The following is a 27,025-nucleotide window of genomic DNA, read 5'->3' on the forward strand; positions in this document are numbered from 1 at the left end:
CCCAGTCTACAGATGGGGACACTAGTCTCAGAGAGGTGAAGTGACTTGCCCACAGTCACACAGTAGTGAGATGGAGAAAGGGTATGAGCCTGCTGCGTTTTGGCTCCACAGCTCCTGTTCTCCCAGCTCTTCCTGGGTCCATTTGAGCTCTATTTGGCCTTTGGAAAATTCCAAAAAGTTCCCAAAGAAGAAACAACCAAGGATACAAATAGAAACAAAAGACATTTGCCCCAAACTACAAGGTTGGCAGGGCTCCGGAGTAGAGCTAAAGTTGGCCAGCCACTCAAGGTGGGGTGGGGGGTGCTCCAAGGTACACACCCACAGGGGGAGAAGTGGGGGCGGAGATGAGGAATGTGAGGCCGCACAAAGCTGGTGACACACAGCAGAGCCGAGCGGGAAGGTGGGAAGGAGAAAGGAAAGGAGGCCAACAGTCCCACCAGGGAAGCCAGCTTCGGGCAACACATGGGGGCAGTACCTCCTGCGGGTGCTTGTGGGGGGGGCGTGTCACCCCCACATAGGAGCTGGCAGGGGGCACCTTGTGAACAAACCCAGCTGGCTCTTCTGCCTGAGCACGCTCAGCGTCCTCGCATGCGCAGTCCCAAACCTCCGTGTGCTCTTATTTAATAAATGAAATCTCATCAACTTATCCTTCTTCCATTATCACTGCTGACATCAATCTGATAATATTGGCCTGGTGTGGAATTGGGCTATTATATGTCCTCCTGATATTTAATTTCAGAGAAACATCGGCAGGGGGTGAATATATGGAGCAGGCTTTTTATTACAGGCAGCAGTAAGGAGATTCCAAGTGAATTAGACATTCATCTTCGTCAGGTCCAATCTAGCTGTTCGGGAGAGGTTTTTGTTTTAACAGCAGCTAGGGATGGGGTGCTGAAGGGACCAGCTGGTTACCAAGGACTTGGTTAACTGGCTGCTATCGACAATATGCCATTCAGCCCGGGTAAGTGGAGCCCAAAGATCCCACCATCGATCAGCCTGCCACCGGGGATCACTATCAGCTGCTCGATGCTGGCCTCCGGCTACCCCAACCCTCGGGCAGGAGGCAGCTATTCCCAGAGCCAGGGCCTGCCAAAGTGGCCCTTCTGCCCAGAGCCAAGGGAGGGCTCTGCTCTCAAGAGGCAGGGAAACACAAATTGGCCCCTGGCTGCCACTTAGTCTGTGAAGGAGAGGCTGCCTGTGACAGGATCCTTCCCGGGACTATCACTTCATATGCATATCCATGCACACGCAGTGGGGAAAGGGTCACTCCTGGCTTTGTTCCTCTGCCGGAAGAAAAATGGAGGATGCACCTTTCTTCCCAAGGACGCCTCCCGAGTCACTGGCCATGTGGGCTGGACACGGGCTGGTACCTTCTGGGTGTCTGTGATGAGGGAGGAACTGGTAGTGCTGCCATGTCCAAGGAGGGCCACACTGAGACCACCTGGGGCCGAAGAGATTTCTCGTGCTGTTTCTGCCCATGAGAGACCCACGGCGTGGTCCCTCAGTGGCTGTGGCCTTGGTGTGGGGGGTCTGCGCAGCTGGGGTACAGTGCACAGTTGCAGTGTTCAGGGCTGCTGGAGGCTTTCAGGACGCACCCCCTGCCAGCAGGGCACTCACCAGACGGGGAGTCAACATCAGGGAGTGCGTGGAGGACCTCAAGGATCCCTAGGCCTAGGCAGCCCATCCCTTCCTCACCCTTCTCTCCCTGACCTCTTGCAACCTCTCACCTGAGCAACTTCAGTCATGTCCTGGATGGCTGACCTCCCTCCCTCTCATTTGCCCCTCCAGCCCACCTCCTTGCCCACACTAGCCAGAGGTCCAGAAATTCCCAAGGAAGGAAGGCCTACCTTCCAGCTATGTGCTCAGCCCCTGCCATATGTACCCATGATGGAGGCTCTCAGAAGCCACTCCGACCAACCTCATAGCAATGCTTCATTGAGAACCGGGTTCCTTCTCACACAAGCCACCTGCCCCCTACTGCCCCAACTCTCCCTCATCTCACAAAGCCTCCAACCCTGCTGACTACCCCCAGTAAACAAAGAGTACTTCCCTCAGTCAAGGAGCAATTATTTGCTGAGGGCCTACAGTGCACCAGACCCTCAAGGGACAAAGCTTTGGCCCTGCCCCCCCAAAGACCCCCGCTTGCCTACATCTACAAGGCCCAGAAGCAGCGCCAGCCCTTCCCTGTGGCACCTAAGCCATCGGTGCCCCCCGCATTTTAAGAATTTTTAATTAATTTTTTTGAGAGAGAGAGAGAGAGAAATCACAGAGGGAGAGGGAGAGGGAGAAGCAGACTCCCTGCTGAGCAGAGAGCCTGACATGGGGCTCGACCCCAGCACGCTGAGATCAGGACCTGAGCTGAATCCAGATGCTCAACAGACTGAGCCACCCAGGCGCCTGCCCCTCCACCCCGCCCTGACTGGTGCCTTGTGAGGAGCTCAGCCTCCTGTTGCCTGAAGACCCTGGGGGAGGCCCTTTCCAGGGAACAGAGTCTCATCAAGACCCCTAATTTCTGATTGCTTCCAGACCCGCAAAAGCACTTGCCCTTGAGGAGATGAGAATACCACTGGCCACTGGCGGGGACATACTCACATCAAAGAACTGCAAGGGGTGAAGCCAGGAAGAAACCAATGTGGGATGGGGAGGTAGAGTTCTGACTGGCAAGTCAGTGGGGTTAGCTGGTGGAGGCTGTCATGTTGCCTCTGCACAGGGTGTGTTGCAGAAAGGTACCCAGGGCTTGGACTTAGGATGCATGGCCTGCTTACCCAGCCCTGGCAGTCTGTTCCCAAGCCATTGAGGGACACAGTGGTGAGGAGGTTCCTGGAGCACCTGGGAAGGTGTATGGTGGCTCTTCTTCGTAGGCCAGGACCGAGGTGGGAGACGCTGCTATGGAAAGGGGCTCCTTGAGCTCAAGGGAGGGGTGTAGGCAGTGTCCCTGACCACAGAGCCTAGGGGAGCTAGCCACTCAAAGAAGAGATAGGAATCTCTGGTGGGTGGCCTACCAGCCAAGGTGTCCCTGGGACTGAGACACTGGGCAGTCTCGCCAAGTCTTGTCGGTTTGCTTAAGTAAGAAGTCTGATGAAGAGAGATTTGACTGGAACTGCCCTGAGAGTGCATAGATAGGTCACAGCCCTGCCAAATTCCCAGACCTCAGCCCTTTCCAGAAGAGTTCCAGGCTGCAGCGTACTAGCCAGAGGAGCCATGTGGGATTTGGAAGAGTGGAACAAAGGCGGAGCCTCCGCAGGGGTGGCTGTGGTGGGGTAGGTGACCTGCAGCAGCTCCTGGCCAGCTCCCTACAACCACTTGCTCAGCGCATGGAGGAGACAATGGCCAGATGGAGCCTCTCAGAGATTCCAGAGAATTCCAACAGCTTCCCCGCAACTCTTACTTGAGGTGGAGATCTTCCAAGTCTGTCCTCTGACCTCCCGCAGTAGTCCTGACCTCATGCTCTCTTCCAGAGCTGGTGTCAGCCCTGGATCTCATATGCAACCCTTTCTGCCCAGGACACACATGCTGCTGGTTTTCCCAACTGGACGCTGAAGGATGTGAAACCCTTCTTCTCAGGCCTGATTCACTGTGAGGGGAGACAAGAAGGATGGCAGTTCCTACCTCCGGCAGTGACAGCAGAAGGGGCAAAAGGGCTCCCTAAGGTTGTCACCTTTCTCTGCACGTCAAATGTGCCATGGACCAGAAGGGAGCTATTGGCAGTGTGTTCTTCATGCACCCAGAAAAATCAGTATTCCTCTCTAAAGTCACATCTTGGCTTTGAAGCAGAGCTGATTTCCCTTGGTGTGATCAGCATTGGCCCTAGGTTGCTGGAATCCAGTGAGACCTCAGACCTAACCTGATCTAAGGTGAGGAAGCCAAAACCAGCTGGGGGAGGGTGCAGTTATAGCCTGCAGCCATACAGCGGTGGGAGGAGGGTTAGGCCTCTGTGTCCTCACCACGCCCAGGTTGCTGAAGAACTGGAGCTGTTTTCAAAAAAAAAGAAGGAGGGGCATGTCTTCCTTCAGCCTTCGCTCTTCCTTTGCCCTCCCAGCAGAAGTTGGAGGAAGGGGGTGATGAGGAGGAGCTACTGGGCAGTAGTGGCAGAGGCGTGCCACGAGGGCAGTGGGTGGGGACACAAAGATGGTGGGTAGAAAGGCCGCCCCAGTGGTAGGGAGGCTGGTAAAACTGAGCATAACGTTTAGTGATCAAGCAAATCGGTGTCTGTGTTGAAGAGAATGGGAGCCTAGCCTCTTGCTCTCTGACAAAGAACCTCTAAACACAGAGAGGCTACTAAGAACTCATGGTATTAGAATTGGAAGTACCAATATGGACTTTATATACACAGACAGACAAATAAATCTTCCAGATGTATGCATATGTATATGTGTACTCACATAAATTCAAGTACCTACGTAGGTCTGCTCATAATACATGTGTTCTTGGTTCTACCCACTGGACAGCACCTAGAAGCATAGACACGCCCCAGTAACAATGAGCACACTCAGTGCCCAGATCCTGGTTTCTAAATACTATTCTCCAGTCAAAGTAACAGGGCTCCTGGGAGGAATAGCTGATTCCAGGGCTGGCACTGGGGAAGAACAAGATAGTTCTGGAACACCTTTGCTAGAAAGTCGCAAAATCCTCAAAGAATGAAGAGACACGTTAAAATGACAGAAGAGTCTGTTTGAAGGGCCCAAAGTAGGATGTTTTGAGCATCAGATTAATAAGAATATACATCAGAACTGAATGAGTAATTCTGAATCCCTGACTCTTTACTAACATAATGAGGGAATATCTTAACTAAATTGGGGAGAAGGGAAAACTCTTCCTTTAATAGAGTGTCAGTTCATAAATGGAAGGAGAAACAATGGAAATAATCTCCATTTGGCAACCACTGTCTCCAAGGCTGATTCCAGTGAGAGTCATCCTTGGCAGCTAAGGTTGCTAGGTGGAGGTCTGATGAGGATCAGGATATTGGTATACAATGGGGTATCTCCCCACAAGATTCTAGTCAGATACAAAGGGAAAGTCTAGCCTTTGCAGCAGAGGGACCAGACAGAAGCCAATGTGACCCAGTGGTAGGTCAACATCACTAGTGGCAGGAAGAGAGGCACCTTGAAGGGCATAGCACCATTTTGAGGTCTTCCTGCCAAGAAAGCACAGTTTGAGTCTGGTCATGAGGAAATACTGGGTGGACCCAGGTTGGGGTCACCCTACAGAACAAAAGGCTTGCACTCTTTAAAACTGCCAAGGTCATGACTGATAGGGAAAGACTAAGGAACTGTTCCACACTGAAGGGTACTGTGTGACACATGATAAGTGGGCAGAGCACAAAGCCCTGGGAAGGATCCTGGACAAGAAAGAAAAAGGTGTGGTTAGGCAGCAGATAAAAGGTGTCTGTATCTAGGGTTAGTCAGGGCAGTATCCTGATTGGAAGAGGTGTGTGGTGGCCATGGAGGACGTATCCTTGGGAGGTAACTGATGCACTAGAGTACTCTCAGGTCACCATGTGAGAAGACAATATTGTCACCTAGAGGGAAAAGTGAGGACACAAACTCTCAACGTGTAAACAGTTGGGAAGCTGAGTTATAAGGAGACACAGGAATTCTTTGTATTATTCTTGCAACCTTTCTACAGGTTTACAATTATTTTAAACTAAAACCACAATAAGGATGGTGATTTGAGAGGCCTGAATGCATACAAAAGGCTGTACATTTCCCCACAAAGAGACCACCAGCCTTTCTTTATTTTTATCTTTTTCTTCCCCCTAGTTGGGTGTGGGGTAGGGGAAGTTTGGCAAAGTGATTCTAAATTCATCTAAAAAAAAAAAAAAAACAAATGGGGAGAAGATCATCAAGGTAGAACAACTTGTTCTGCTAGATATTTATTATTTTTAAATAAGTGTAGCTGCATAATGTATTTTAAACATATTTAAAATGTGCAGGATTGGCCCTGGAAAAGTGTCTAGAAATAGACCCAAGGAATTTAGCATATGACTGGATGGAATTTTATATTCCTGCTAAGGGGACAAAGGACTCCCTATCTGGAGAAAAAAAAACCTGAAACAAACAGAGGAGGATCTGTACTTCACATCTTACACATAAATGAATCACAGGGGGGTCATCTGGAGCAACAACTTAATGACAAGGAATTAAATCACAGAGGTACTAGTCCTAAAAATATGGGTACTGGGGGAGGAAGACCTTTGTAATGTGAGCCACAAACAGAAAAATGAACAACATACTGGATCTCTATACCCAAGTCAGCTTCTGAAGAGCAGAAAGTAAACTAAAAATTAAACAGAAGAAGAAGAAAAAAAAAAAAAAAGAAAAAGAAACAAGATGATTAACACCATTATACAAAGACCTTTTAAAAAGGATAATAATGAAAAAATGGACAAAGGCCGTGAGTAATCCATAAAAGAAGGAATACAAATGGCCAGTAACATAGAAAAGGGTTTAACCTCACTAATGCTTGAAGACATGAGGAGCTTTAAAAGTGAAAGACTGGTTTTGAGGTTGGCAAAGATGTTTTTTTTAGAAATACTGTTAAAATCCTGTGCTTGCTATGTCTTGGGAAAAGGTACATCCTCCTCTAGCATCACTACAGTGAAAATTGGTACAACACATCCATTGTTCTGGATGGCAGTTGGTAAAATGTAAATACATAAATACATATAAATATATGATTTTGTGTGTGTGCATCCTTTGAACCCAATAATTCTCTCTAGAAGGATTTAAGCAAGTGCACAGAGACAGAAAAGGCTGTGTGTCACAGTATTCATTATGTTGGAAAAAAAAATGGAAAACACCCAAGGACCCATCAATAAGGGGACTGGTGACTTAAGTTCCGTTATGACATGTAGAAGAATAATATAGTAACTGAAAATGAAGATTTAAATCTACACTGAGTGACAAAGAAGTAGGTTTGTGGCACGCGGATGAGGGGAAATGGAAGATCCTGGAATGGTGTGTTTCCCAAGAGCTCGTGATCTCATTTACAGGCAAGAGTGGGTCTATGTTCTTATAAGTAAAAAGTGATGTTACCAAAACAGAAGTATTGAGAGATTCTGGATTTTTAAAACTACTTCTATATTTTGCTGCATTGAATTTTTTTTTTTTTACAATATTCAGGTGTCATTTTCCAATCAGAAAATGTAACTCTTTCTCATTTTGAAAAACTATAACAATATATACTCATCTAAATATTTTTTATCACTGATCTTTTTAAGATGCTACACTGGAAAGCATATCAAACAACTGGTAGGCACAAAATCTACATGTAGAGACCAAGCATAGGACCTATTCATCTCTCACAGTGTTGTTACCTATCTGTACACATACAAACACTTACAGACTATAGAGGATGAAGATGGATAGGCATGAAATGCAGAGTAAAGGAATACTTGCACACAGTAGGAACTAAATATTTATTGAATTAGAAGGAGTGAATAAGGGTTGTACTTATCTCTGAAGTTCCAAATCAATTTACTCTGAGATAGAGTCAATGGAATATGTGTATAGTCTGCTGCATTTGTTAAAAGATCAGTCATGTTATTTTAGCTTCGCGTCTTGTTCCATCACTGCCCAGGTATGTGAGAGATAAAATTCATGCTTTCTACACTGTCACAAGTCATGGCTGTCACGAGCTAGTGGCTGCATGGCAGGAAGCCATCTCAGGCATTTTCCTCCCCTTCTCCTGGGGTATGTACTTCTCCCCCACCCCTCCACCCTCCACCATGCACACACATGCACACACAGACCAAGAGATGGGCTGGATGCATACACATGCACATGCAGACTGAGAGATGGGCTGGAACAACAGGCTGAAATGAGCATGAAATCGGGTAGAGATGAATGTAATTTCCTGCACTCAGGTTTAAAAATTAGCAGCTGAACAAGGATCGGATGGAGAGTTGTGGTTTAACAGACTTAATATAGTACCTCTAGAGTTAACTTCCTAAAACACACATCTGATCATGTCGTTTCAAAGAGCAGACACTTCTGATGGCTTCCCAAGGCATCAAAATAAAGCCCAAACCCCTGGCATTCGAAATTCCACGGTTAGGCCCCAGCTGCATTGCCTAGCCACACCTCCCTGTGAATAGTAGGTTCTGGAGACAGCTGTTGTGGGCTGTAATCTGACTCTCCTGCTCATCAGCTCTATCACCTTGGGCAAGCCCATTCACTTCAAGGACTCTCAATTTTATTGTCCACAGAATAGGGATAATAAATGAGATAATACATTCAGAGTGCCTCGCGGTTTGCCCGAACCATGGGAAGGGTCATAAATACAAGTGCCCTCCCACCTGTTGTCCTCTTCTGTGCACAGAAATATTTACAGGGGCACCAAAGAGCAAGAGGAACAAAAGGAAGAATGAGACAATAGGCAGTGCAGGGAGAACAGGGACAATCAGAACGGCGTCTGGACAGCTCGAGCAGGGAGGCATCGAGTGCCTCGCCCCTGGTGGTGTGCATGCAGAGCTTGTGGGGAGAGCCCCTGTGGGGGAGCAGCAGAGGCTAAGAGGCAGGTGGTCCTAAGGGAAGAGGGCCCCGAGGGGCCCGCAGACAAAGCAGCAGGGCTGACCTTTCCTTCCGTGGCCTGCTGCGGTTACCAAGTGGCACGGCCCCAGGCAGGAGAATTCTCCTGACTAAGCACTGGGCTGTCTTAGGTACGGGGATTTTATCTATTATGAGAGGCATTTCATTTAAAAACCTTATTGGCATGGGTCTTTTAATGTGGCTGATGGCACAAAAAGATTGCAACTTGGAAGTCAGAGCTGGATGTTGGATTCGAACAGAGTCGACAGCGGTAATAAGTAAGATGAATTGCCATTGATTGAAGCCTTGTTATGTGCCAGGCCCTCTGTCTACTACTTTATACACATGCTCTCATGTGATCTAAATGCCAGTTCACTGGGTTGCTCTCTTAGCCCCATTTCACAGCTGGGAAACATGCGGGGAGACTGACTTGTGCTGCGTCAGTGCGGGCAAGCAGAGGAGCTGGTCTTGGAACTAAGGGGGTTCTGCTTTCAGGCTGCTGCTGGACTCCCTTCCCTACAATGCTGGCCTCAAGGAGGGTCATTTTGCTAATAGGCTTCCTTGCCCCCAGGCCACCAGTCACAAGCTCATGGCCCCTTGCCAATTTCCCTTGATGGAAATGGATTCTTTGCAGCCTGTACTTTTACAAATCGGGAGAGTAAGGATATGGTGACCCAGATAGGAAGAGCTGTTTCTCTGGGTTCTTGGGGTCACGACTTGCTGCTGGCTGGCTGAGCAGTGAGATAATCTGCAGCCTGCTCTCTCTCCGTGGGCTCTCTCTCCGTGGCCTGGGAATCCCTCATTGTTTCAGTCACATGGCTCTGAGGAAGGACACCCTGAGGATTCCAGACTTAGGGACCCTGAGCTGGGCCTCGGCACCGAGAGTTACTGTGATTCCAGCTACCCCAGCAAGAGACTGAAAGGGCCCCTGTGATACTACCTCTCTACACACACCCCGCAGCCCCTTTCAAGCTTACATGCCTCACCTTCTGGCCACAGTTGTCACCTGGATGCAAAACATATAGGGCCACCCTTGCTCTGTGACGGAAATGTGATGAGAGACCACTGATTCACAAGACAGCCCATGGACACGTTTGGAACCTTTACAGAGGGCAAGATGGACCCCACTGCCACTGCTCACAGTGTAATTCAATCTTCGCACAAATGAACACAGGGAGCTAAAGCAGATAGAGTAGCTTGCCTGAGGCCACCCAGATCAAACTCCAGAGGCCAGAACTAGAAGGTGCCATCTTCCCCCCACCTCCTCCTGGACGAGCCACAGAGGCACACTGGTCCTCCGGATGGCACCATGCCTGGCTCCATCTCTCAGCCCAAACTGCTGACAAACTGCACTGTCCAGACTTTTTGGGGTGCTCAGGAGGTCAGTCTCTCAAAGTCTGCAGGCAAGCTGAGTTCAGCGCCAGCTTAGACCCTGTAGTAGTTCAGCCAACAAACTGGAGGGCTATACGGTAAGGTGAAAATCCCAGTGGTGTGGAGCCAAAAGATTTAGATTGGTCCCCAATCAACTAACTGGTTTCTGACCCTGACAAAGGCACTTAAATTTCATTTATGGAGCTTCTTTGTATTTGAAGTGTGGGGGGGGGGCGTTTTGCAATTCCTTCATTTTGGTAATTGTCAGGGTAAACCGTAACAGGAGGAGACCCATCCATGCCAGGCTGTCTAGCATTTGAGAAGGGGGGCTACACGTGGAGGCATGGGGCACAGGGTCAATGTGTGGAAAGCTGGACACCTGCAAAGTAGTGGCAGGGACACTAAGAAGGGAGGGAGGGAGGCAGACAAGGGGTACGGGAAGACAGAGACCAGCAGCGGCATATGACAGATATAGGGGATGGGCAATATATGGAATTTAAAATCTTCCAGTAGCCACAGTAAGAATAAAAAGAAATGAATGAAATTCATTTTAATGTTACTTTAATTTAATCAAATATTATCATATCAACGTGTAAGCAACATGTTGAGATATTTTATGTTCTTCTTTTTTTGTATTAGGTCATTAAAATCCAATATAATAGCTACGTATGGCTAGCAGTGGCATTATCCAAATACTCAAGGACTAACAACTTGGGGGGCCTTATTTGGTGCCAAGCTTTGTCTCGGTGTTCTAGAAACATCCGCTCATATTTGTCTCCTCCTCCAGCTAGCAAGGGCAGTATCACCACCCCCCGCCCCCCGCCCCATGAATACAGATGAGGAAACTGAGATTAAGAGCAGGTGAACCACTGTCTTGGGACCCAAGGTTAGGGAGTCACAGGAGGAGGATCCAAATCCAGCTTTGCCTGACTATTCCCCTGGCAGTGCCAGAGGAGACAGGAAAGGCTGCTCCAGGGTTGTGGGACCACAGAGTCCTAGCTGGGTTCTCAGGTGCCAGCAGCTATTTGATTTGGAAGTGTCTTATGCAAACCTCCTTACACAAGTCAAGTATGGAAATAACGGTCCAGGAATGACCAAGGCATTCCATCTCTGTGAATTCCTGGGCCGTGAACCAGCAACTTCCTGCCACATCAGCACCAAGCAAAAGCAGGAGCTAGCTCTCCCCACCCAACCCAGCATTGTTCTTCCCTTTTCTGAAACGCATGTTGAGGCTGGCATTTTATCTCCTCAACAATTCGGTTTAATCCATGTTAGAGATTTGTTATGCTGTATAATCACCTTTTTGTAATTTTCTTTAATTCCTCAAGATGCATTTCTACTTTTGAACAAATAAATGCAGCTTCGCTACTCATTTTTCCCGTATGGGAAGTGTCATAAATTTTACATCCATGACTAGTTGCAAGCTTTGTATTATTTTTCCCTTTCTATCTTCAAACAGACTTTTGGCCTTTGCTTAAATAGGCATTTAGACTAAGCTGCACATGGTTTTGAGCTGATGTAGCAAGAATCTGTACAGTAACAAAACCTGAATGCAAAGAGCCTTTAGTCACAACTGTTACCACCCTACACTCCTCTACCATGGCAACCAGGCCAGGCTGCACTTCCGTGATTCACCTGTGTGCCGCTGTCTCCATCTCTAGAACGGCAGTCTGGGACTTGGAGAGTAGTCATCCTGTGAGCCTAGGACTTGAGGACTGGTCAGAGTGAGACTAAGACTTAAGACCTAGTCAACAATCCTGGGATTTGAGGACTAGTCACTGAGTAAACTTCGGACTTAAGACCCAGTTAACAAGTGAGCCTGGGACTCAAAGACTAGTGATCAGGTGAGCCTGGGATGCAAAGACTAGTCATTGAGTGAGCCTAATTAAGACCTAAGGTCATGGGGTGAGTCTAGGACTTGAGGACTAGTCATCAAGTAAACCTAGAACTTAAGAACTAGTCATCTTACAAACCTGGCACTTAAAATCTAGTCATCCTGTGAGTCAGGAACTTGAGGACTAGTCATCATGTAGCCAGGGACTCATGAACTAGTCACTGTTCACTGAACTCTGGACGCACAAACTAGTCAGGGTATGAGCCTAGGACTTAAGGACTGGTCACTGTGTGGGCCCTGTAGCCACAGACTAATCAGGGTATAAGCCTAGGACTTGAGCACTAGTGATTGTGCAGGTCTCGGATTCGAGGACTAACCATTGTGAGGCTGGCAGGTGAGGCTGTATGCCATGGAAGTGTTCCTAGTTCAAGATCACCTAAGTAGCCCTAATGCCTATTCGCTGTGCCGGGGGGGAAGGATCTCAAAAGCCAGGGGAGGCACAGAGGAAGGGATGCCACACCTGAGATAACTGGCTCCATATATTTCCTGTCACCACTGCCATCCTGCTTACCAGAAACCGGGATGCAGGATCAAGGACTACTGAAGGACTGGTTCAGTGTCCTGCACAACCCAACGCAGAGCAGGTGATCTGCAGTCATACAGGAATCCCAGAGCTACAAAGCAAGATGCACGCTTTATAAAATGACCCCCAAATTTGACTAGAGGTGTCTGAAACCTGGAGCTACGGATCATAAAAACTGTTTTCTCATCTAGGACTGATGTGACCACTGCTTTAGTTCTTTCATTTAAAAAAATCTCTGTTTCTAATCCACATTTAGGAATTCCTACCTCTTTGAGGTAGGAACTAATTTCCTTGACCCAAGGAATTAAAGTAGAAAACAAAGAAGGGGAGGGCAACATTACAGTGGCTCCCTAGCTCTGACTCCCAGCAGAGCCTGACAGCACGCGTTATGGCGGTGACATTGTGCACGGAGCAGTGCCAACACTGTCAGGGCTAATGACCCCAGAGGCGACTGTTATTAGCCAATTCACTAATTAGGGGCCTGTTTGTAGAGCTAATGGGAAGGGTAATCATTTGTTAGCTTAAGTAAAACTCCCGGGCATTCCTGACAACTGTCATCATGGAAAAGTCTGGAAGGCTATTCATCTATCCCTGTGAAATTCACAGGAAGAATCTCGAAAGCCAGAGTCATCTTTGACAACAAAAAAGTGAGCATACCCTCCTTAAGGAATTTGCTGGTAGGAATTTCCTGCTTTGGCTCCTAATAGATCATCTTTAGCAGCAAATAAATATGTGTATGTACAGACACAGGCACATTTCCATGTTTGCATTCCAGTGGTCTGATTTCTGTGGGCTCAATCCAATTTCTCTCAGACTCTGAGCCTAGGGAAACAGTCACAGTTAATGCCATGGACAGGAGAATAGTTCTGGAATCTGGACACAGAATATAGAAATCTGCTGTGGGTCCATGTGAGTGTGTGAGTGTGGGTGAGTGTGTTACCATGGATGTGAACGAGCAGGTGATTGTATATGAGTGAGAGTGTACGTTAGTGTGTGAGCATGTTCACATGTATGTGTGTACATACATGCATGTATGTGAGTGACCACATGAGTATGTGAGGACATGTGTGCTATGTTTATGCGTATGTATGTATATTCATAAGTATGTTAGCATGTATGTGCATGTATGCATGGATGTGTGTTAACACATATTGCAGCAAGAGTGAGTGTATGAGAGTGTGTATTGGCATGTGAGTGTGTGAGCATGAGTGTCAGTGTGTATGTGAGTGTGCATTAGTGTGTAAGTATGTGTGACTGTATGAGTGTGTTAAGCATGTATGTGAACAAATGTGTAGGAAGAGGGAGTATTTGGATGCTACAATTAGTTTTACTTGCCTTACATGTTAGAGATCAATAAAAACAGCCAAGCTTTCTAAAGATGATTTTATTGATTCATACTACTTTTAAAAAGCTTTTAAAAAATTGTGGATAAATATTATTATTGTTCTTCTTGTGGGTAACACTAAACCAGTGTCTAGAATTTAGGGATTTTTTGGCTTGCAAAGGTGGGACCTGGAAGAATGAACTCTTCTTAATTGTTCTCACCACAAGAAGAAAATTTAATCTGCCACCCAAAGCTTCCTGAACCTCTTTGCGTTGGTCCTGCTGGGCACAGGGTGCACCCCAACAAAGATGACAGGAGAGGCCAAGAAGTCACAGTCCCTACAGCAGAAGTACAAAAAGAAGCTGTACCTTGCTGGGGGGCAGGGCCTAAATTCTGGAGAAGCCCTTAGAGATTGCAGGTCCCCCTAGGCCCTGCTATAGTGAGAAACTGAGGCCCCGAAGGGGCGGCAACTGCTCAGGGTCATGGGTATACCAGCCAGACAGGACAGGTGTGAATCCGGTCTCCCGACTGTGCCCTGGCCTGAAATCCGGCTCACTCGGCAGTCATCCAGATGCTAACCCCATCCCACCCAGATACGCCTTTCAGAGGTGGTGAAAGGTGACTCTTTAAACAGGGGGACCCAGGCCCCCCAGAGGGCAGGAGCCCCATGCCTACGGTTGCCACAAGTTGGCTGCTGAATTAGTGTCCAGATGGGCAGCTCATCATGGCCAAAGGGGCTCTGCCTATCTCCCCACACCTGGCCCGTGTGTGCCCATTTATGGCAACCTGGTGTCACCTGGCCATGGGCCACAGGAGCCATCTTGCAGCTCCAGCATAGCAGCACAAAGGTCTGTGACCCCCACTGAAGAGCCCCATGCCAGGCCTGCTGTGCTCCCTCCCCCAGGGCCACTGGTCACTACAGGCTCTCCTGGAGAGGGGTCCAGGCAGGGGGGAGGGGTCCTGGCATCAGGAGAAGGGCTGTTGCTTCTCTAGGGCCATTGCTGCAATTAGAAGCTGGGATGGATTTACTGGCGGTCCCTGGGGGCTTTTCTGGGGAAGTGATTAATTTGCTGGCTACAGTACATTCACTTTGGCAGCGGGTCTAAACTGCAGGGCTCATAACCATCACATGGGAGCTTGTTTAAATGCAGATTCCATGGCTCCCAGTTTGGGACAAGGCCCTGGACTGGGCATTCCATGGATTTTGAGGCAGGTGGGCTGAGGACACTCCCACCCCCAGATTCTGGCACATCAGCCCTGGCAGATCTACAGAGCATAAGACCATTGAGGCTACTGAGTGGCACTCTGGACAGAAGGGTGCAGTGAAGGCCCTGAAGCAACTCTCTCACTTCGGGACAACAGTGGCAAAGAACATCTTGCCAGAGCCTCTGTTGTGCTATAAACATGCACCCCAGTGGTCCTGGGCTCTGGGTCACTGCAAGACAACACCAATGCACCCAGGCTGTGGACAGAAAGGCTGGGCCCTGAATCCTGGCCCTGCCACTTCCTCACACAAGAGCCTTGGGCAGGCTAGCCAGGATGGTCCTGTCTCCTCAACATAAGAACAGGGTAAGCATGTCTCCCTGTGCCAGGCAGGTGACAGAGCTCTATGAGATGGGTAGAGTCCCATCCTTCCTGTGGTGGTAGTGGTGGTGTCTATCCAGGCCTTCCTTCAAAGTACAGAAAACCCCAGGGGCCTGAAAGCTGATATTGACTAGATCCTCTTCCTTCTGGTCATCAGCTTGGAGCAGACTGCAGAGAATGGGAGCTCTGACAGCTCTGGAGGTGGGAAGGGGGTGGGAGGCAGCGGGATTAGGACCACAAGAAGAGCGGAGCACATTAGGCATATCTACCTGAAATATTCTCGGGGACAGACTGTGGGGGCTCCTGGTTAAAGTTTCACCTACTCCTCAAGCTGCCTTGAGCCCCGAGCTGGTCGCAAGGGCCACTCAGTGAGGTGCATGCATCCCTGTGACCAGTCATTCTAAAAGGATCCAAATAACAAGTAGATGTTTGTATACCAGCCTAACTAACCAAGGCCAGAGGGAGGCTGACAATGAGATGGGGGCCGGGGTGGGGGGGAATCAGTCCTGAAAAACAGAGCCGAATCAATAATGGGTCTGAAGATCTGGGAACGGGCCCAGGATGGAAAGGAAAGGCACATCTAGAACACTCACTTCCATGTGCAGAACCTCTATCGGACTGGTTTAAGCAAAAAGGGCATTGATGCTTCTAGTAACTGGGAAATCCCAGGGTGACTTCATGAGGGGCAGAGGGCCTTTCCACGGGAAAGGCAGATAGAAGCCCCAGTCTAGCAGGGCCTTGGGTGCTGGGGCACAGATGGTGGGAAGCAAATCCTTATGTCTCCCTGTGCCCTCCCTGCTCCATGGAGACCCACCCCACACAGCAAGGATGAAGCCTGCTCCTCAGGGCTTCCTGATGACTGGGTGGCCCAGGCTGGGCAGAGGAGATGAACCAGGCAGCAGCAGAGAGCACAGGGAGGGGCAGGACCAGGTGGGAAGAGGTACATTATGGGTTGATTTTTTTTTTCTTCCAAAGGAGATGAAGCCGTGGGTGAGAGAGGGCAAAAAGGGAGGCTCAGGGACGGACAGAGGTTTGCTTCCTCAGCACTTATAACCGCCCTGTGGGTGCTAGACAGTTCCCTATTTACAAAGGAGACGGCTGTGAGGGCTGTGCCTCAGAGAGGGTCTACTGGCCAAACTTCAACAAGTGAGAGGCAGGACCAGGATTTAACTCCGATTTCTGTGCTTCAAAGCCCCTGTTTTTCTCCTATTCCCAGCTACCTCCTGGAAGACAGGACAGATCCTAGCTCAAAAGGACAGAAGGCCTTCATGGGATGGAAGGTGACTGGTGAGGGCCAAGCTGCTCTCAATGCCTGCACCTGAGAACACCAAGAGAACTCGAGGTCTGGACCACCAGGCTACCATTGCTGACCTTTACAGAATCCTGGAGAATGAGGAACACTGCAATACTGGAAAGTCTTCCATTTCATGGGTTTCAAAAGAATTCATGCCATAAAATACAGGTGAGCCCAGATAAGATTCTAGATGGCCCAGTAAAGAAGCTCGTTTCAGAGCACTTAGGAAATGGAGAGGTGATTTGTAGGAACAGACAAGGCAATCACAAACACATCATTCCATACTCTTCTCTTCCCTGTAACAGAGATCCTGGTGGGTACCCCAGGGCTACACAGTAGCCCACCAGTCCCAGCCTCTACCCAGACCCATCTGGTGGGAAAGAAGGAATAATGCAGGCTGGATGCCCAAGGAATATGTTAGGAACTGGCTGAATCATTGGACCCACATGGGCAAGGTCACCTTCGAAGGCAGTCTCTACTGGCATTCTGTCTTAAGCCTTGTGCAACTTATCATTTTCATCAATGACTTAGCAGAAGAGCTGGCAAGTTTATGGAAGGCAGAGTTAGATGGGATGATGAATATGTCAGCCAACAGTATCCACATATCCAAATCATCAGTCTATAGGCTGGACTAAATCTACCCCTAGTGAAGTCTATTGGGGATAAATATGAGGTCCAGAACCCAAGTCCAGAGCACTTAGTAACCACGCATGGAGAGGAGTTTGTCTGAAGCTCTGTGTGGATGGTCAGTGAGGTCTGGCTCACAGGGTGGGGGACAATCAAGCTAATATGGTGCCGCAGCCCAGTTGAGTGTGTGCTCCAGCCAGAGGCCAGACTCCAGATGGGGAAGTGATGGCTGTGCTGCATTCGAGCTGGTCAGCCTGCTCTGGCTCGCAGAACCTGCTGCTAACAGGCAGCACAGGGAGTGGAGACAGAGACTGGAAGCCAGGTGTGTGTCTTGTTGGGTGGTTTCGGGAACCGGGCATTAGTGCTGGAAGGATAAAGCTATAATGTTTTACAAAGGGATGTAAAAGTTCCCTTTGGTATCTGTAGGGCTGGCATGCAGAGGCACCTTCACTGAGCTCTACAAAGTCCCAAGGACAGAGCTAGAAAGCTCCCAAGACATAGCCCCGAGCTCCATGAAAGAGCACTTCTCTCATAGGGCCATGAGATGAAACGGGAGCTTAGTAAAGATGGGCTCTGGCAACTGAGCTCATTTTCGCAGAGGCAGTAGAACTTCTGGGGGCAAGCACCCTGGAAAGGATCCACCTGTATCTGGGATTGGATTAGATGACCCCCTCTGAGGGCCCTATGGGGATGCCACCAGGCAGAGTGACTCAGAACTTCATCTTATTTGTGTGTGTGTGTGTGTGGGGGGGGTGTTGGTGGGGTAGGAACAGTGACAGTGGGAGTGATGATTTTGGAACACTTAGAGAGTTCCTAGAAATCGTGGCCCGGTGTGGATACCTTCAACTCCCAGAGAGACTGGATGTTACAGAGAAGGCTCAGAATAGTGCTTCTCAACTCCCTTGGAGCTGACTGTCAGAAACAAAAGTCCTGTCTTATACCATAAAACCAGCAACCAATGGCCACAGATCAAACTGGGCCTCTCAGGGTCCACTCCAGCCTGGGGATGAGCATGAGCCAAGGCCAGCATACCATGTACACCATTTCTCTGAGGTGAACCTTTAGGGTAGGCCCTCCTATTGGTAGGCACAGAGAGACAGGGAACTCTGCTGGTGGTGGGCAGAGCCCTCAGCCATTCAGAGCCTGCATCATCCCTGCCAGGTACTCCCTTCCTAGGGCCAAGAGATGGTCAGGATCTTGAAATCTAACCACCTGAGATACCGGCCTCCACGGAACTCTACAGTCTGATAAAATGAGCATGTTTTACAGAGTGCTGCAAGGGAAACAAATCTTTCTGGAACATCCACCCTGGTCCTTGAAGAACCAGATACCAGGAGACAGTATCCAGCCTCTGCCAGCCTCTGCCACGGTGGGTCCTGCTGGTAGCCTCTGGTGCAGTCAGTGGAGCCCAGAGTCCTTGTCACTTGTGGAAGGAGGGGCGGTGTGGTTGACAGTGATCAGACCTCAGGGGGATTCTTTAGTTCTGCCACATTTCACCACCTGACAATTTCCTGACCCTCTGCCAGGGCGCCCTTCTTGGGAGGCATGAGTGTGCACTCCCAAGCACTACATGCCCAGAGTGGGTCCAGGGCAAGGTGGTGCTGTAGTACCAAGATCCACCCTCAAGTTCGATGGAAAGGCCCTGCTTGCAACAAAGCTGCTCCCTTCCAGGCAAAAACGACAATGATGAAACCCAAGCGAAAGCTTTCTCTTAAGAACAGAAACAGGGCAGGCAACAGGACCAGGAAAAATAAATCTAATGACAAGAATGCTAAGCCCTAACTTCTTTACTGACTTAAAAAAAAAGAAAAAAAAAAAGAGAGAGAAAAAAAGAAAACCCCCAAAATGATTCCTCTACTGTAATAACATTTAATCCCCAGAAGCTAATCTAAATGTAACACTCAAAAGAAAACAAAAGTGGCACAAAGGAAAAGAGCCCCAGCCGGGCCTTTGGGGACACAGGCTTTAGTCCCCAGGCGAGTCTGCTAATAGAGCTGGGAATGAAATGCCATTTTTGTCTCTGTCGAGGGGCGGGGATTAACACACTGTCGTCTCAAAGTCCAGTTTCCTGAGTCATGGATCTCTGAGCACTAAGAAAGTTCAGGGCAGAGGCCAGCTGCCCCTGGAGGCTGCCCCTGCCCTGGAACCATGGCTACCACTCAGAGCCCACCAAGTGTGGTCGACCAGGAGAATAGGCTCTAGGACCTTCAAAGGCAACAGGACCATCATTGAGCCTACCACACCCATGGTCGTCAGACAGGCTCCCCTGCCCCTCCTTGCTCTGGTGCTGGGGAAGCTGGGGAACCCCCTCACCTGCCTACAGCCCTGGGGATAGTACCCAAACCCTCTAGGTGCTCACGCTTGTGCTCCTGTCCAGCCATGGTCAGGAGCCTCCCTGCCTCTCTGCTCCTCATCCATTCCCACTGGCACACAGAGTCGCCCAGAAATCAGCCATGCCTACACCTGGTATGTGCACAACCCCGTCTCGTGGCTTGGTGCTCCTCCAGTGTTGGACAGTCCATCCCTGATCCTCCGCCAGAAGCCCTAGTCCCCTCTATCCCATTATCTCCTTTAATCTTCCTCACAGACCTTTGTAGCATCATCTTATTCCCCTGCTAACTGTTTGTCCATCTCGCTGCCCTGATGAGGGAACCCTCTCTGCCAGGCCCACGACCACGCCCTGCCTGGGCTATGCCCTGCCTGGGCCCCTAAGCACGTGTCTGCTGAATGGGTGAGTCATCCCAGCTAGTAGTCCTGTGGCAGCTTCCTAAGCAGGCTTCCTGCCTCCCACCTCAACACCATTACCGTTTCATCTCCCAGAAGCTGCCAGTTATCTTTCTAAAACACAAATTCGATCATATCAATTCCCTGCTTAAAAGCTTTTTTATGGCTTGCCACTGCCTGTAGGGTGAATTCCAAATTCTTCCGTATGCACGAAGGCCCTTTACATCCGGACCAGCCCGTCCTTCGAGCCACATCTGAGCTTCATCCCTACCCCCTCAGTACCTGCTTCTCCCCCAACAGCAGTGCCCTAACTTCTTCTAACAGCCCACAAAGAAAGGACTCACTCCCAGTCTGCTTACACTGATCCTCGACGGCAGAGCCTGCCTGGACTCAGCATGAACATGACTTCATCTGTGCGGCCCCGCTGAGCTCGGACAGGATTCACTGCTCCATCTCCTTGGAGCCCAGACTGATTTTCCATGGGCAGCTGGAGCAGTGACCATATGTTACAGTGGGTTTTCACTCACTAAATATAGAGTGAGGGCGTAAGGACTGGACCCATGGGACACAAAGAGGAGTAAAACAAGGTTCCTCTCTGCAAGAAGCCTACCATCTAGTAGAATGTGATGCTTGAACACAGAAGGGTCAAACAGTGCTCTAAGCTGCACCCCTGGGAGTGTCCCTAGGTTCTGTAAGGCACCTCGGAGACACAGCTAGCTGACTTGGGCTGGGCAGGGGGACATGTTGGAGACAGGTGCAGAGGGAGTGGGTGCTGTCGGGGGAGGTGGGCAGGCAGGGTGGCGTCTGTGTTCTCGGCGGAGGTGAAGACCACGTCTATCATGTACACGCTGTGTCTACCAGCCTCAGTGGAGGCTCCAGATCTCCATCACCTAATCCTCTCTTTACAGAGAAGTGATTATCAAAATTTTCCTAACCAGGAAGTGGCAGGCAAATACAACAAGGCCTCTCCTGACTCCCTTCTGTGGATGGTGGCCCACAGAACCAGAGCAGGGGCTACAGAATGAGTCATGAGAAGTGGGGAGAGTATCCCTGCCCTAAGCAGGGGTGAAGCGCAAACTACTAGGAAACTCTCCCTGGGAGAAACCCGGTGGCCAGCTGCCTGCCAGCCAGAGGAGGCCGACAGAACGCTGACGCAGAGGAAGTGGCCCTTCTGTTGTTTGTGATCAGATGGGGAAGAGGGCTGGCATATACCACATTCCGGGTATAGAGCAATACTTGCTTTTCCTTAAACATCTCCAGAGGAAGATAAAGGCTGTACAGCTTCCTTCCCTTGGTTATTATGTTATGATCACTTACTGCAAGTCAGAAAGTCCTTCCCTAGATCTAACTTAAATTTTCAATCCGTAGTTCAAGGCTCTAGGCCTGTACCAGTCAGTCTCCTAAGAGGAATACAAGTGCATCCTCTGGCTAGGCTTCTCCCTCCCTGCCTTTCAGCTCCTTGGCCCTTTCACCACTGCAGTTCGCCACCCCCCCACCCCCACCACCTGGGGCCTCCCTAGCCTCTCTGTGGCAAGCCTGAGCGGCACAGCAGGAAACGCCAATGTCCAGTGCTTGATGGCTTATGTGACATAGCGAATGCACAACAGAAAACCACTGGCTAATTTCTAGGTTTCCTTTGCTCAGTAACATTTTGACTTTGTTCTGGATGGAACCTTTGGTTACACCTGCCAGCAAAAAGCCATGCTGCCTGCCTCGAGGTTCATTTTCTGTCATCTCCCTGCTAATGCGTGAGAGGGCATGACAGCCCAAACCCAGCCAGCAGCTCCTGCAGGATCCCAGGGCAGTGGGCTGGGCCCTCATAAAGGTAGGGATGGGGAGCCCAGAAAGAAGCCCACTCTCCCCTGGACCCCTGGCCTTCCAGGAGCTGGGCTTCTGAGCCCAGAAACTCAATGTCCATTCTGACTTCACCCAGAACGGCAGCTCATGGGCACTTCACATGTTCACATGTCACATCAGATTTCTTCTGAACAGGAGCCACAGCCAAAGGACATTTAAAACCACAGATTAGTCCAAAAGTCTATGTCTTTGATGGAGAAGTTCAAAGAAAGGGCACGAGGCGAGTTAGAGGTCAAGCGTTGATCAGAAAACAACATACTGACATACATGTGCATGTACTCACACACATGTACAGATGCATTCATGCTGACATGCCCTCCCACACAGTCACACATGTACCTGTACACACATACATGTGTGTGCATGTGCACAAATGTGCAACCAGGAACACAGTTCCAGGGTCAGCTTGGGATCTGGTTCCCAACTGTACTGGGAACCTCCCTCTCCCTTGGCCCAAATCATCATCGATTCTTCTCTTGCAATGTCTCTGTATTCTTTATTATTTTTTTAATTTTTTAATTTTTTATAAACATATATTTTTATCCCCAGGGGTACAGGTCCGTGAATCGCCAGGTCCACACACCCCACAGCACTCACCAAAGCACACCCCCCCCAATGTCCATAACCCCACCCCCCTTCTCTCAACCCCCCTCCCCCCAGCAACCCTCAGTTTGTTTTGTGAGATTAAGAGTCACTTATGGTTTGTCTCCCTACCAATCCCATCTTGTTTCATTTATTCTTCTCCTACCCACTTAAGCCCCCATGTTGCATCACCACTTCCTCATATCAGGGAGATCATATGATAGTTGTCTTTCTCCGCTTGAATGTCTCTGTATTCTTATTAATTTTTAATTACACAAGCTGCACACAAGTACATTTTTCACAAAATTAAAAACATAGCAGATAAGTTACAGTCCCCTCTGACTCTTTTTATAATTCTGAATGCCCTTGAACTGCCCAGGGGCAATCACAGTTTTCTGTGTGGAGTGTACCCTTCCAGACTTTCTTCTCTATATCCACACAAACCGCACATACCTACAGAACAGAGAGACTGTACGTGTGTCCAGTACTCACACGTAGAGTAAACCACAACCTGCTTTTTCACCCAACATCTCCCAAGCCTCCTCCTGTGCTAGGGCACATGGTTCCAGATCATTTTTTTTTCCTTTTTTTTTTTTTTAAGTAGGAGGAGCTGCAGGCAGAGGGAGAGGGAGAAGCAGCAGGCCCTCCGCTAAGCAGGGAGCCCAATGTGGGGCCCCTTCCCAGGACCCCAGGATCTCACCGAGCTGAAGACAGACACTCAACCGACTGAGCCGCCCAGACGCCCCTCCAGATGCCTTCTCGGCACCGATCATTTTTAACTGCTGTTTGCTATTCAGAGTCAGGCAGATTACACTTATCCACTGCCCTATTCACAGGCAGTGAGGCTACCTCCGAATCTGTCACTCTTGGAAATGGGGCTCCACGCTTCCTTGCCTGTGGCTGGTTGTGCACACATGTGAGGGTCTCTGCAGCGCATGTCTCCAAAAGGAGAGCTGGGGCGGGGGGGGGGGGGTCCCTGTGTCTCCCCTTCTTTTGTGGCTCCAGGTCCAGACAGTTGTTACCTTGTTTTATGTACTGAGGACTGCACCCTCTCAGCTAGTGCACTTCAATCTCTCTCTCATTAAAATGTGAGTTTCTGTATAAGTAATACCTACTGTTTACTGAGTGTTAACTATGTGCTAAACACATTGCCTCATGATGCCCTTGGAACAACCTTCAGAAGAAGCGGGCAAGTGTCTCCAAGCAGTTCTGTCATCTGATGCAGGCCACACATTAGGCAGCATGGCTGGGAATGCACTCACTTGTCTGATCTCAAAGTCCTGCCCTAGGCCACCCTACACTTCCCCCATCACCCCACCAGTAGACCTGGGACCCTGCTGGGCATGGCAGAAGCCTCTATGGAGAAGATGCTTAGACAGTCAAAAATTTGTTTTTAAATCCCACCCCTGGAGTCTACACAGTGCGACTCAGCTCATCTACCCACCCAACACATGTTTGGTGGGCATCTATCACAGCCAAGTCCTGGGCTGGACAGTGTGGATGCAGAGAAAAAGAACATACAGGATTGACCTCTGGGGAAGGCAAACAGTAAACAGAAAAGATGCTTAAGTTGGATTTCAAAAAGTGATCATACTCTGCGAGGAAAAAAGAGGGGGCATTCTAGTATATGTGCTGCCGAAGCGAGCACAAAGAGGGGGCATTCTAGACAGAAAATAGGATCTACAATGGTAACTCAGTATATTCTGCATTCTGAAATCAGGAACTGAGCAGAATCTCAGACTGGAAAACTTGGTCTTTAGAAGCTGTCTGATCCAGGGTGGCAAACAAATTTCACCCTGAATGCCAACCTTGATGAGAGGCCGTCCAGGTTCAGGGGGAGATTGCTGGGATCCTCTGATGATGTCTGCTGGGGGCACATGATGGGGTGTGGGCAAAAAGCCAACTACTTCCTCTCTCCAGTGAAACCACTGAGGCTCTTCAAAGGTGGCCCAAACTCACTTCCAGAACCAGCCCAGGGCTCTGGCCTGAGGGAGTACTACCACCCCAGATCTTTTGTTTGGACTTTCCATTCCCACACGCCACACAAACACTCCCTCTATTGATGAATTCTCTCTCCGTGTATCTCTCTGTTGCTATAAGAGAGGCAGAACTCTGTCCGTGTTGTGAAGAGCCCTGGGCAGGGGACGCACACACGCACACGCGCATGCACACTAAAACTTACAGCACCAGCATGAGGTGGGGGCATGTCTGAGTCAGCTAGTCAGCAAGCAGCTACTCCCCTTGTCTTGCAGATTCCTTAGAGGACAGTATCTTGGTAGAGTAGAAAAGAGCCAGATTCAAATAGACCTGGGTTCAAATCTCACTCTGCCACCAGCTGGCTGTGTGTCCCTGAGTACTCTGTGGATTACCACATTTCATTGACACACAGGCATCATCATTTTCCCTGCTTTACGGACTAGTGAGCTGAGCCTGAGAGGTAAGGGGACTTAGTTTCCAGACCTGCAAGGCATCTGCCACCAGGGCTCCCTGTGAAGAGGAGTCCCTGGGAGACACATAAGTGCCTAGCAAAACAGATGCATGTGGGTTTTTAAAGAAATGTATTAACTGCATTTTGATTTGTTAAATGGATTATTAAATGGGTTTTGATTTGTAACCCCTCAAAGAGCCATGGACACCAGTTTAAGCCACATATTTTGGTAAATTTCCTGCTCCTTTTACAAAGTTATATAAGATAAGGAAAACTGAGAATGAGAAACAGCTTTTGAAGTCAGACTAATTTGAACATTATTTGGATCAATTAAGACAGAATACTATTTTATTTGGGGTTCAAATAAAATGACCATTGTCTTAATAGGTAATCAATCTGTCTGTAGCTTAATTAGTAGAGCACCTGAGAATATACTCTCAGGTGAGCCCAGCCCCTCCCCCACAGGTTATTCAATAAACCCTGGCTTCCAGGTGAGGGCAGGAGCTACCATGGAAGCTCAGCCCCAGCAAGTTCCAAGTCACTGTGTCCACATTAATCAGACCTCTCTGGATCAAAGTCCTTGCAGCACAATGACTCAGTTTCAGGAAACAGTTAATAATCTTCTTCCTTCAACTCAATTGTTCTAATCTCTTTGAGGGGCGGCTCTCTGTGGGGCCAGGGAGGACTGTACAAGTTTCCTGACAGGGAGAAGTCGAGACAGGCTCTGAATGAATCCCACGGGAAGAGGACTGAAGGTTGTCATAAAAAATAGATGTGACACAATAAATGCAGGATGTTCCCTGGGGTCTTAATCTCTTCCTTCAGAAAACCTGAACAATCCTGCCTGCTGTGCTGTTGTGAGGTAGAGGGGCGAATGCGCGTGCGTATGTCTGTGCATGCATACATACTGTGGAGACCCACTTCTACCCCAATGACGGAATTCTCCCAAAACAAGAGTATCCACACTGTGAATACTGGCCTCACCAACAACATTTCCCTTTAGTTTTGAGTTCTCCATTGACCCTCTGACGGTATCTTCTGAGGCCCTGCATATATGGCGGGCTTAGCAGGCCTCAGGAAAGCTCAGCAAGCCCAGGAAAAGTCGGGAGGGCCATCCATGCCATCAGTATCTGATGTTGCTAACCAGTGTTTGATGGGCTTCACTTTAGTTCTTACTCTCTTTCCTTTACCTGGCATGGCCATTTTCTGCTTGGCAAACTAATCATTCCTCAAAAGCTAAGTTGAGACTTCTACTCCCAGTTATAGTAGAGAAGCTTGGGGAAAAACTATACTCACCGCTGAGAAAGAAATTTTAAAAGCTGACATTTAAGAAGTCTGTTTTAGGGCATCTGAGGACCAAGACAAAATAGGTCTTGAGGGCCAAGATTTTGAAGGGAAGGGACCTGTACAGAGGTTAAGTATTCACTCCTGGAGCCACTTGTCCCCACTGAATTTTTTGGCAATTCTCAATGCAGGAACGGAGGCTGAGAGTTGGGAAAACAGCTTAAGCTAAAGGGTGGAGAAGCCCAGAGCTTCTGGAAATCTCACAGGAGTATGGAGAGAAACTACCTCCTTTGGAGCTCAAGGCTGCCACAGCAGCTAGGTCTTGAGGGACCAGGATTCTGGAGAGAAAGGAGCTAAAATACAGTGAGCCAACACTCAGTGGTTTTCCTCTTTTAAGGCATTTGTCACATTCTTGAGCTATTTAAGACAAGAGGTTAAGGAGCCAAGTAAAAGCCACTGAAAGGCAAAGTGGAATTTTCAGAAGTCTCATGGAATTGAGGAAGCAAACATAGGTGTTCAGAGCTCACCAAGAAAGGAGGTGTCCTGGAGCCTTGGAAAGCCATGCCCTAGAAAGAAGGGTAAATCAGAAGAAGCCTGAGCTTTACCACACCTGCAGCAAGCGTTCAGTCAGCTCAGTCCCTCAGGTGGCCACTAGAGAATAGGGTGGAGCACTCTGGGGGAGAAGATACATTCCAGAGCCTCTGTATAGTCTCTACACAATGCTTGGCATTCAGTCAAGAATTACCAGGCACAACATTGAGATACCACCTTACACCAGTTAGAATGGCCAAAATTAGCAAGACAGGAAACAAGGTGTGTTGGAGAGGATGTGGAGAAAGGGGAACCGTCCTACACTGTTGGTGGGAATGCAAGTTGGTGCAGCCACTTTAGAGAACAGTGTAGAGATTTCTTAAGAAATTAAAAATAGAGCTTCCTATGACCCTGCAATTGCACTCCTGGGTATCTACCCCGAAGATACAGATGTAGTGAAAAGAAGGGCCATCT

At 49.0% G+C, this 27,025-nt stretch overlaps 1 protein-coding gene across 8 annotated transcripts in view; it reads right to left on the reverse strand.

Annotated features, from left to right (window-relative positions):
* Positions 1-27,025, reverse strand: part of CHCHD6 (coiled-coil-helix-coiled-coil-helix domain containing 6) — a 239,866-nt gene that overhangs the window by 11,244 nt on the left and 201,597 nt on the right. For 3 of the 8 annotated variants that reach the window (XM_032339512.1, XM_032339341.1, XM_032339678.1), the window contains one exon: positions 4,401-4,451. The exons of the other annotated variants lie outside the window; for them this stretch is intronic. In XM_032339512.1, the coding sequence (XP_032195403.1) occupies positions 4,401-4,451 (51 nt within the window). The remainder of the gene's footprint in view (positions 1-4,400; positions 4,452-27,025) is intronic. 8 annotated transcript variants of the gene reach the window in all.

This window comes from Mustela erminea, chromosome 1 (assembly GCF_009829155.1).
Source record: "Mustela erminea isolate mMusErm1 chromosome 1, mMusErm1.Pri, whole genome shotgun sequence".
NCBI classification, from domain to species: domain Eukaryota; kingdom Metazoa; phylum Chordata; class Mammalia; order Carnivora; family Mustelidae; genus Mustela; species Mustela erminea.